This window comes from Oncorhynchus keta, chromosome 21 (genome assembly GCF_023373465.1).
Source record: "Oncorhynchus keta strain PuntledgeMale-10-30-2019 chromosome 21, Oket_V2, whole genome shotgun sequence".
Classification (NCBI taxonomy): Eukaryota; Metazoa; Chordata; class Actinopteri; order Salmoniformes; family Salmonidae; genus Oncorhynchus; species Oncorhynchus keta.
The window spans coordinates 32,129,110-32,140,555 of NC_068441.1; the positions used below are offsets into that span (position 1 = coordinate 32,129,110).

Here is an 11,446-nt window from a genome sequence, read left to right on the forward strand (position 1 = left end):
TATACAGAAGACGCCTTCGCCCAATGACTTATGTGTAATGTAATGGAACTGAGGGTCATGATCGAGGGCTAATGTTGGGATGGCTAAAGCTACCTACTAGTGTTTCTTAAAACTAAGAATATTTATTAGCTTATTTCCCCCCACAGATTGAGATGATCACATAATTTGGTATATTTTAATTTAAAAGAACAGACATTAACTAATACAAACTGGTCATACATTTTTACATTGGCCTAAAGAAAGCAGACATTGCACATGAAAAAAAAAAAAATTGGTTTTCCAACAGCCACATCTTCATTGACTAAAACCAGTATGTTTTGAGGCTGATGTAGCTTTCAAGGATATCTATTCCAAGGACATCAAGAGCCAAATGCTTTTGAGGTCAATACAGAGTGTAACCGGTGGGAATCACCAGTGACTGCTGCTTCTTCTGCCATCTCCTGTCTCTGACTGGCTGTTCCTGTATCCTTCCCTGGCTGTGTGTGCTTGGCTTTGCCAGCCTTTCTGGAAGAGCGGTACTGTCTGATGGCCTGTATGACATCTGGGGAAGTCCAGTGTTGATGGGTCAAGGCGTGTTGTATGGTGAAGGGCCCGTCTCGAGTGCGGCGCACTCCCTTACATACGGCCGTGCTGCGAAGCTCCAAGCCCACTTCATGCAGGATTCTGCACAGGTACCGCTGGGTTTCATTCAAACACTGCACCTCTGCGAGAGGGAGAAAACTGGTTAATGAAATGTACAAAACTGAATTAGCAAGTTTCAAGTTGTATTAGTCGTATGTAAGGGACACGCATGGTATACATTGTCCAACGAAATGCTTACTTGCAGGTTCCTTTTTGACATTGCATTAACAATATGAAATAGTAAAAAAATATGAATATGAACATAAAGTAAATGGCAGTAGAATAGAATTAACATTTGAGAAATATGTATAATACAGATAGGCACAATTTATAGTACCATATTTACACATGTATTGGGTAAGGGGAGTTTATACATTTAATTGAGCACTGGGCAATTCCACAGTAACAGATTTGATTTCTAGTACAATATTTACACATGTATTGGGACAAGAGTGTCAAGTGTATAAATTGAATTAAGCACTGGGCAGTTCCACGGTAACATAACTGTATGTCAAACAAAAACCAATGATTGCAAAGTTAAACAAACCATACAACTATGCACAATAACTACGTTGAACTATTTATACTGTAGTTCTTTGCAAAGTTAAACAAGCCATACAACTCTATGCACATCATTGGTTTTGGTTTGGCATACATTTTAAAGTGAAAAAACAGTCCCAGTGTCACTGTCATCATGGAATTGCCCCACTATTCAAGAATACCGGATACATATCTAATGCAATCTAATGCAAACTAATGTCTGTTGCAGTTCATCAGTTAAAAAGAGCCATGTGCCATGTCCTATTGCATGCGAGTGTGTCCCTGTGTCTTTGTGTGATCAAGTGTCTATCTAGCAGGGTGTTGTACAGTACAGGTGAAACTGGAGGTGGCAATACATTTACCCAAGGTAAAATGGGGTGGTTGGAAGTGTAATAAACGCAGGCCTGTCATAATAGGGGGAGACTTCCCGTCGGGACGCAGTTCCCCCTTCACAGCCAGCTCATAGGCCCCCTGGGTGCTCATGTCCACCTTAGAGTACCTGCCAGAACAAACAGTTATCCTACACTGCTCCACACACTAGGTATAGCAAAAATAACAAATAAGCTTTCACTGGCACAGACAACAACTGACTGGCACTTATATCACAGCACTAGTTTGGTAAGTAATGGCGTTGAATTGGTACAGGTCTATGGGAATGCTCTAATTGTAATATACCTTGGTTCAGTGAGTAGATAAAGTAAGGTGAACAGAGAGGGATAAGAGGTGGACCACAGAACTAGAATGAATGGTGGACGTACGTGAGCAGGGCCTTCTGATTGGATCCTTGCATCATGGCCAGGACTCTCTCCAGCTTGTCCCGTGTAATGTGATCTGGAAGGCATGTCAAGGGTTGCTACACAGTCAAGATAATGTTTTTATAGATTCTGTATTCATTTCAATAAGGTGAAAGGCAAAAAAATAAAGCGCTGCTGTACCTACCATATGTGGTCCTCTCTATGAGGCGGCCTGTGTGAGAGAAATTATCTGTGGCCATCCCCAATTCACCTTCTAATGTATAATCCTGAATAAATTAGCGAAAGTTGAACAAGAAATGCATCATGGCAATCTCAGCATTCTATCAGAATGATGCCATATGGATTTTCCACCTCCAATAAACTGTATGCTCTTTTACTTGTAACATAAATAGAGATGAACGCTTACTCTAGTGACATGAGATCTGTAGAGATCAGTCAGAGCCTTGTTTGACTGGCCAACACCTAGAACTGAGGAGAAACAGATGCCATGATGATGTACATGATCAAACATGAAAACTTATATCGGTGCAGTAATGCAGGCCCGATGTGGTTCAAATGAGCATATACCTCAGCAATATATATATATTTTTGTAATTTGGAGGACATGACAGAAAGTCCCACCTAGAACTCCAGAGGAGAATACGTCCAGGCGATGTCCCACTCCAACTCCTATGTGCTGGAACTCAGGTCCACTCACTGACAAGAAAACAGTAAGACCGTTATTGAATTCACACAAATCCAGCAACATTACGATATGGAGACCCTCACCTTTAAAATACAAGTGAACGTACTTATAGGTTGTGTAAGGGACAGGTCATGAAAGACTTGGAAGTGATTGTACAGTGAACCTGAACATACCCAGAGGGTGATGAGCCAGAGCTGGGACCGAGGCTGCAGACAAGGTGAGCTCATTGGAACCCTCAGCCACAACACTGGTGGGCTCAGCTAGGAAATGGACCCGCTGACGAGGGGCTGGAGGAGGGGCAGCATTTATCCCTTTGGAAAGAGATTGCATCATCATCGGTCCCGTCTGACTCAGTTAGTAGAGCATGGTGGTTGAAATGCCAGGGTAGTGGGTTCGATTCCCAGGGGCACCAGGACAAATATTTTTTAGGAAAATGTATGCTCTTGCTACTAAGTCGCTCTTTATAAGAGCGTCTGCTATAAATGACTAGAAATGTAATATGTAATAATAATAATAATAATAATAATATAATAATAATAATAATAATAATAATATATGCCATTTAGCAGACGCTTTTATCCAAAGCGACTTACAGTCATGTGTGCATACATTCTACGTATGGGTGGTCCCGGGAATCGAACCCACTACCCTGGCGTTACAAGCGCCATGCTCTACCAACTGTGCTACAACTGTGCTACAGAAGGACCACCTTCCTTCCTTATGTAAAATTATTATCTAATTTCCTTCAACTGCACTGCTGTGAATGAACTGGACATGTGACAGGAAATCCCTTGCTGGCATTTCTTGTCAAGTGGTAAACCCATTAGGTAACAGCAGTAGCAACTCATAACGTTACTACTAAACATTACCGGCTCTCTAAAATGTCGGGTAAGCAATACTTTCCTGTGGATATTTTGTCTCAAATTACGAGCAGCTATAGTGCAAACCGCACAGACAACAGGTAGAGTAAGCTTAAATGTAATTTTTTTCAACATTCAGGCTTGTAAGGTAACGTTACATTTACACGATTTTGCAGGCATTATTTCCAGGCTGAATATACCAATTAACTGTGTATTACAGCCTGATTAATCACTACACTGATTTTGCACTACAATTAAGCATGCAATTATCAAAATAACAACATGGAGGATTATGTTGCATTTGTAGTGCAAAAGTAAATGCTAGTGTCAGTAACGTTACAGTACCTTTGAGCAGGTTTGTCTCGATGGTATCCCGGACGAGTTTCCAGTGGACACCGGGGGGTTTGTAAATGGAAAACAATCCCTCTAGTTTATGAAACATGCGAACAGATGGCCTCGCCATGACGCTAGATCTCAACAAATATTGTCCAGCATGTGTTACCCATAAACGGTGTTAAATAACACTACACTTCGTCAAATTTCACATAAACGCAGTTCCAACCTGGAAATGTTTCACATCTCGACAATGTCAACATGTGGAACTAATGCGCACGCGTAGACGTGATTAAGATATTCCAGAACACTGCCACCTAACGAGCTGGAGTAGTTACTTCACTTGCCTTGGCCATGTTAACAAATGTTTCCTATGCCAATAAAGCCCTTGAATTGAATTGAAATGGAATTGTATTTATTTAACTTCAACCCAAATAAATAAATGTTAGAGTTAGAGTTATCAAAATAATAGAATAGAATAAAACTTTATTGTTCATTATGGCGATTAGGATTAAGAAGGTCACACATCAAATCACATTTTATTGGTCACATACACATGGTTAGTAGATGTTATTGCGAGTGTAGCGAAATGCCTGTGCTTCTAGTTCGACAGTGCAGCAATATCTAACAAGTAATCTAACAATTCCACAACAACTACCTAATAAAGGAATGGAATAAGAATATATACATCTAAATATATCGATGAGCAATGACCGAGCTGCATCGGCAAAATGCAATAGATGGTTTAAAATACAGTATATACTTTACATACAGTGGCGGTTCTAGCTTGTATGGCTCCCTTGGCGAACCCCCACTTTTGTGCCTAGCTCACAAACTAGAATCAGGACACCCACTCCGACAAGGTTAATTGATCCACAGTCCCATATGGTGACATGATATCATTGACGTGACATGCAAATGAGCGATAGAAAATTGATTGCGCAAATTTCACCATTCCAAATGTTTTTGTGCGGGCGCCCCATGCTGCCCCCGGGAAGATGCCGCCCTGGGCGGCTGCCCATGTCGCCTATACCTAAATCCTCCACTGTAAACATATGAGATGAGTAATGCAAGATATGTAAACATTATTAAAGTGACTAGTGATCCATTTATTAAAGAGAGTGTGTACAATACACTTTCAAATTTGCGGATTGGATTGAGACAAAACAAAACCAATTTTAACCATATAACCAGGTGCGCAACTTTGGCTTTAGAAGTGTAGCATCGCTACAGCAATATTTGTGCTTAGCATATATGCATGTCCTGAAAGGGGGTGTTATGGCTGTGCGCTGCTGGTGGAGAAGTCGGGTGCAGGAGAGCAGGGAGTATTGAACAAGCGCACACTTTATTATGGCAGGAGATAAAAAAATAACAGAAGAATGCAGCTTCTTAAAAAACCTCCAGGCCACAAGGCAAAAGTGCAAGGCGCGAATAATGTTCAATACAAGACACTGTAAATACCAAAATAAAGTAACTGTGCAAAAGACACAGAAACATGAAACCCAGTCTGGCGCGATAACCATGTAATACAAAACAATTTCACACAAAGACATGGAGGGGAACAGAGGACTAAATACAAGAAGTGTTATTAGGGAATGAAAACCAGGTGTGTATGGAACAAGACAAAACAAATGGAAATGTGAAAAATGGAGCGGCGATGGCTAGAAAGCCGGTGATGTCGATCGCCAAACTCCACCCGAACAAGGAGAGGGGCCGACTTCGGCGGAAGTCGTGACATGCAGACTTTGTGTTTGGAATGAATTGTAAGTTCTTGTTTCTAAGCTGCAAGGTTATTCACCAACAATTTGTTTTGTATTATTGATGTTTTTTATTTTTTATTATCCAGTCTGATAAACAGCCTACCCGACCGCTCAGAGTTTTCCGAATGGTCCTAAAGCACACAGTTGCCTCATTTTGTATCACATTCCAATTTATAAAACTGGAGGGACAAAAATGGTATTTCAGAATGTGAGGGGTACATGTCCCCCCTGTCCCCAGTGAAAGTTGCACCCCCAGATATAACTATAAACAAAAAAAAACAATTCACGCAGGTGAGCTCAGGGTCTGGCAGCAATGCCGTGCCCCCAATGTCTCTTTAATTAGAAACATTATAATAAAACACACAGAACACTCAATGCATAATTAGTACAAAAAAATATAAAGATGATACCACCTACCCTGTGTCCAGTGCTATATGTGACATTGTATCCACAAATATCAAACTGTATGCTTGTGTCAGATTGAGTCGACTCCACTAGCCTCCAGCACTAGCCTAACCATGGAGCTTCAGCGGTAATGTCCTAAGGAATTTCAGTAGCACATTACATAACATTACTGGAAGGTTGCAAAAATCTGGTAACTTTCCCCAAATTCTCAGGGTTTCCAGAAATCCCAGTTATGGATTCCCAGTTTCGCAACACTAGTTCTGTGAAACTTCAGTGGTAGTGTTCTATGAGGCTTCAGGTAATGTCCTGAGATTTGGTTATTGATACAGACTTAGTGCAAATAGTTTTTAATTATTCAAATGGGTATGAAGAAAGGAATCACCGATCACTCCATCTACAAAGCAACTTGTGTTTGTGTGTGACGTGCGTGCATTACTGAGTATGTTTGTGCAAATTATCACGTTTTCTGTAATGCCGCACAATTGAATTGAGCATAGGTATTCTGTGAACTGATCTGTAATTATTGATTATTGATAGGTTTTTTTCACACCTAAACATTATAAATACTAAATGTTAATTTATAATTGACTCTGATGGGTTGCAGTCTTTGTGTGGGAGGCACAGGCCAGAGGTAAGTTTTTGTAATGGACTAATCAGGGAGCAGAAAGTGAGTGTGGAGAAAAGACATGGGAGAGGGTGCTCACACAGGTGCTCAGAGTCCAGAGGGCCATTTGTCAAGTTACATAACATTGATATCTTCATACAACTTATATCGGAGTGTTTTCAGTGTAAAGTGAATTGTTGTCTGTGCCACCTCTGCAGTGTGCTGTCTGTGCCACCTCTGCAGTGTGCTGTCTGTGCCTCCTCTTTCACAGTGTGCTATCTGTGCCTCCTCTTTCACAGTGTGCTGTCTGTGCCCCTGCTTTCACACTGTGCTGTCTGTGCCTCCTTTACTACAGTTTGTTGTGTGGCCCATGAAGGCTGTCAAGATCACTGTCCTTGGCTCAGAAAACAAAGGTTTCATTCATCACACTGACTTCTGAAACAACATGCAAAGCTCTGCGAAGCACACTATCAACAAACAGTATTATGTGATGAAAAATTGCATATGTGAATATATCAAAACTTTCACATGTAACCCAACTCTTTTGAGAAACTACACAAACCAAACTATGGACACATGGGGAAAATGTATTAATAGTGTATTTGAAGTGGACAAGTTTTCTTTACAAAACGTTATATCCACCAACGTCAAACGTCACAACACGTTCTAAACCGCTCTGATGACAAATACTTTTTTCCTTGTCTCCACTTGTCCACGTGGCTGCTGGCTGCGCTTCGCAAACCCTGAAAATATTGTGAAGATTGACCACCATTTTGTTTTTGTAAGGACACAAAAAAACAGAGTCAGTGGGAAAAACAATTCAGGTAAATAAATACACTTTTAAAATGTTGAAAGACAATATATTATTAGCTAGTTAGATAGCTGTAGGCCAGTAGGTCACATTGTTGGCTAACTAAAATTAGCTGCTAGCTAGCTAACTGTACACGCTGTTTAGCTAAGTTAATTAAATTGTTATTCATTTTTTGCTCCTTTGTACCCCAGTATCTCCACTTGCACATTCATCTTCTGCACATATATCACTCCAGTGTTTAATTGCAATATTGTAATTATTTTGCCGCTATGGCCTATTTATTGCTTTACCTCCCGAATCTTTCCTCATTTGCACACACTGTATATAGATTTTTTTCTATTGCGTTATTGACTGTACGTTTGTTTATTCCATGTGTAACTCTGTGTTGTTGTTTGTGTCACACTGCTTTGCTTTATCCCGCCTAGGTCGCAGTTGTAAATGAGAACTTGTTCTCAACTGTCCTACCTGATTAAATTAAGATGAAATACAATTTTAAAAATGAATACAAATGTCATCAAGCTACACTCGTAGAAAAAGGTTTCCAAAAGGGTTTTTCAGCTGTCCCCATAGGATAACCATTTTTGGTTCCAGGTAGAACCATTTTTGGTTTCAGGTAGAATCCTTTTGGAACCCTCTGTGGAAAGGGTTCTTCATGAAGCCAAAAAGGGTTTTTCAAAGTGTACTGCTATGGGGACAGCCGAGTAACAGCGACACTCTTAGAAAAAAGGGTGCTAACTTCCTATTAGTTAGATATCTTGATGTAATCATTGTAAATTAAAAACACAGTCTCCAAATGCATTTGTAGATAACAGCCATGGAAAATTGGGTGAAATTGCAGATCCATCTGTCATTAAAGGGAGATTGTAGGCTACTGGATAGGGCAGGTAATTTTGTGGGAGGACATTACGTAAATATTCTCCAGTTTCAGCTCCTAGAGGGGAAATCTTTGAGGACAGAGAGATAATAGCAACATAATATAGAGTGCTCTCTAATTTGTGTATAATGAAGCCGGTTTCTTTGTGATGTTGTGAAGGCAGATAAAGAGAGAGGTCCCAATGAATGTCCCAAGAGACTAAGGATATATTCTATATGCCATGGGTTATATGTGTAGGCCTACCTATGTTAGCAAATGTTGTATACAAAAATATAGTTAAACATCACACACAATGTATAAACCTATTACAATTGGAGCAGGCCAACCCTGCTTGTGGTCTGCCGGGTGTGCAGGGTTCTGTTTCAGCCCAGCAGCTGATTTAACTTATCAAATTTAATGAGTTGATAATCAAGTGTGCATTTGCTGGGCTGGAAAAGAAGTTGGCTCACCTAGTAGATCAGGGATCAGTGGAGCAGGGTTGGCCACCACTGGTATGGAGTTTTTTTGTTCACTTGAAATTATGCTTCAGTAATTATAGTCTACTTGTTACCACTTAATTATCTATTGTTGTTTAGACTAAGATGTCTAATCTTTACATACGAGTTGGCTTATTTGTATGTATTGAAGTGATGAAGTGTTAATTCTTTGAAGTAAAGTGTTTAACCTTGTTTTAAATGTTAAACTATTATTCAAAATGAACCAATGTCTGTTGATTAATCACATATGACAATCTGCAATAAATAGGGGAGGGGGTTCTGTCTATAATGTGTCTGTGTTTATGTGTTGCATTCTCAATTGAACATTTCCTTTTTGGTTATTTGTAAGATCTCAAATCTGTTTTATTTGACTGTCACTTTCTCTCATTATGTCAGCTATGTGAATCCATTTAGCAGCTTATCATATGGCATGCATCACCAATGCAGCCATAGGCCTACAGTATGATGGCATTACTGGGCTTATGGACATCTGTCATCTGAGGCAGAGAATAGCTGAACTCACACATTGTTTACATGTTGAGCTATACACTGAGTATACAAATATTAAGAACACCTGCTCTTTACATTATATAAACTGACCAGGTAAATCCAGGTGAAAGCTATGATCCATTATTGATGTCACTTGTTAAATCCACTTCAATCAGCGTAGATGAAGGGGAGGAGACTAACAGACAGGTTCAAGAAGGATTTTTAAGGCTTGAGACAATTGAGACATGGATTGTGTACGTGTGCCATTCAGAGCATGAATGGGAAAGACAAAAAATGTAAGCACCTTTGAAAGGGGTATTGAAAACTCAATATTAGAATGGTGTTTGTAATGTTTGGTATACTCAGTGTATTTTCTCAATTTAAAATGATACCAGTAGACAATGTATATGAGGCAAACCAAATACTAGATTTTGTACATGCCCTGTAAGTGCTGACATATAAAACTGTTTAGTGTAAATCCAAGCTGTGTTATCGAGGTACTAATAAAGGAGAATTAGGCTAAAGGAGATGAGCATTACAGGTGACATTTTATGAGGTTCATTTTATTTTATTTCCTTTATTTTAGCAAAGTTTCTAGCAAAATTATTGCAGTTCCCATGAATAGAAAACCTCCCACTAATAGTACATGGCTGCTTCATGTATCACTGACTGATAAGCTTGTGTGGCTAACACAGCTAACATTTTAGGTAAAATTAAAGGTTAGCTTTACAATCGTGAGAGGATTTAAACTAGCTAGTAGCTAGCTAGTTAATTATGCCTTGGTAGCTTACAAGGTTAGCTGACCTTTCTTTAAACAAACCTCATTGTGGCTAGATACTTGTCCCTCATGCTAGCCTTTACAGCCAAATATCATTTCAGAAACGTCAACATAAAAATATTAACGTGGCCAGCTTTGTAGACCATTTCTCTCCTCTTTCATGTTTAGCTCATCTCGAAATAACAGAGAAAAATGTTTTGTCATCCGTGCTTGTTTTGTTGACATTTTAATCTTCAGTGTTGCTCCTATGGCACTAATCTGGTGAGCACCTATAGAGTACCACAGTATGAGTCATAATGCCTATCAAACCTATCGGTCAAACAAGGAAATGGTTCCAATAGTTTTTCCACCATTCATTTTTCACATAAGGGATTTTAGGAACACTTAAAATAAGGGCTGTCTTTCATGTAGGCCTACCCTGGCGTGATGTTTTGATAAGTGTAAATCTCTCTAGCAAAAAGTGACTTTTATCAATATATTCGCCTGTATTTACCACCCAAAAATGAAATTCTAATTAGCTGCTAATGTGAAGAACTACAAATGCCATCATGATCTGGATGAGTCTGACGACTTGAGGCAAAGGTAAGAATCTCTGGATTAACTATATCATATTAACAAAATGTTGTAATTAATAAACTAGCTACATTTCTTTAAATTCACAATTCTGTGAACTTTCTTGTGCAAGTTTTAAGTTGACACAATACCTGTTAGCAAACGTGTCAGCTCGAGATGACGTGCAGAAGCTTGCAGGGATTTGTAGTCTTGCATAATGTCTACTTTAATGCTAATTAGCATTTTCGAATTTGAGAGTAAATAGAGGCAAATATATTGATAAAAGTCACCTTGTCCGAGAGAAATTTACATGGTTATCAAAACGTCACGCCAGGGTAAGCCTACACAAAACACAGCCCTTATTTTAAGTGTTTCATAAATTAGCTATGGGGAAAAATTTATGGTGGAAAAACGATTGGAACCTTTTCCCTGTTTGACTGATAGGTTTTATGGGTATCATAACACCTCCACTGTGGGGCTCTATTGAGGAATGTATTGACCCTGAGGGTAGGGCTTGGTTTTAGTGGTTTCAGTAAAGATAAGAGACAGTATCTTGTTAGTGGTTTCAGTAAAGATAAGAGACAGTTTCTTGGAAACACTGTCCTGCCCTGTGTGCAAGTGCAAAGTCAAGTGTTGAACGCTCAAACATTTGTCTTTCATGGTTATTTCAAAGGCAGCATTGTCAGTATTACTTCAAGCATGAGACATCACATACTTCAAATGTCCACATATTCAATGTATTCAAATTCGTGAGTAGCTGTGAGGGCTCTAACATTACATTTCAGCCTACCACTTGAGGAAGAAAGATGACAAATTGTACAGTGTATCAGATCTTGGGAGGAAGAGAGAGAGTGTGAGTTTATTAGAGATACGTGAGGTAGGGAGGGAAAGAGAGAGCGAGAG

General features: G+C 39.4%; 1 protein-coding gene across 1 annotated transcript; it reads right to left on the reverse strand.

Annotated features, from left to right (window-relative positions):
- Positions 1 to 161: 161 nt before the first annotated feature.
- On the reverse strand, positions 162 to 4,105 carry LOC118400481 (pseudouridylate synthase TRUB2, mitochondrial). Its single transcript, XM_035797397.2, has 8 exons — positions 3,807 to 4,105; positions 2,775 to 2,912; positions 2,538 to 2,612; positions 2,323 to 2,384; positions 2,101 to 2,182; positions 1,920 to 1,992; positions 1,524 to 1,660; positions 162 to 703 (listed from the first exon to the last, which is right to left on the reverse strand). Exons 1-8 carry the CDS (start codon positions 3,922 to 3,924, stop codon positions 360 to 362), a joined length of 1,029 nt encoding a protein of 342 aa, XP_035653290.1. The 5' UTR covers positions 3,925 to 4,105; the 3' UTR covers positions 162 to 359.
- Positions 4,106 to 11,446: the final 7,341 nt, after the last annotated feature.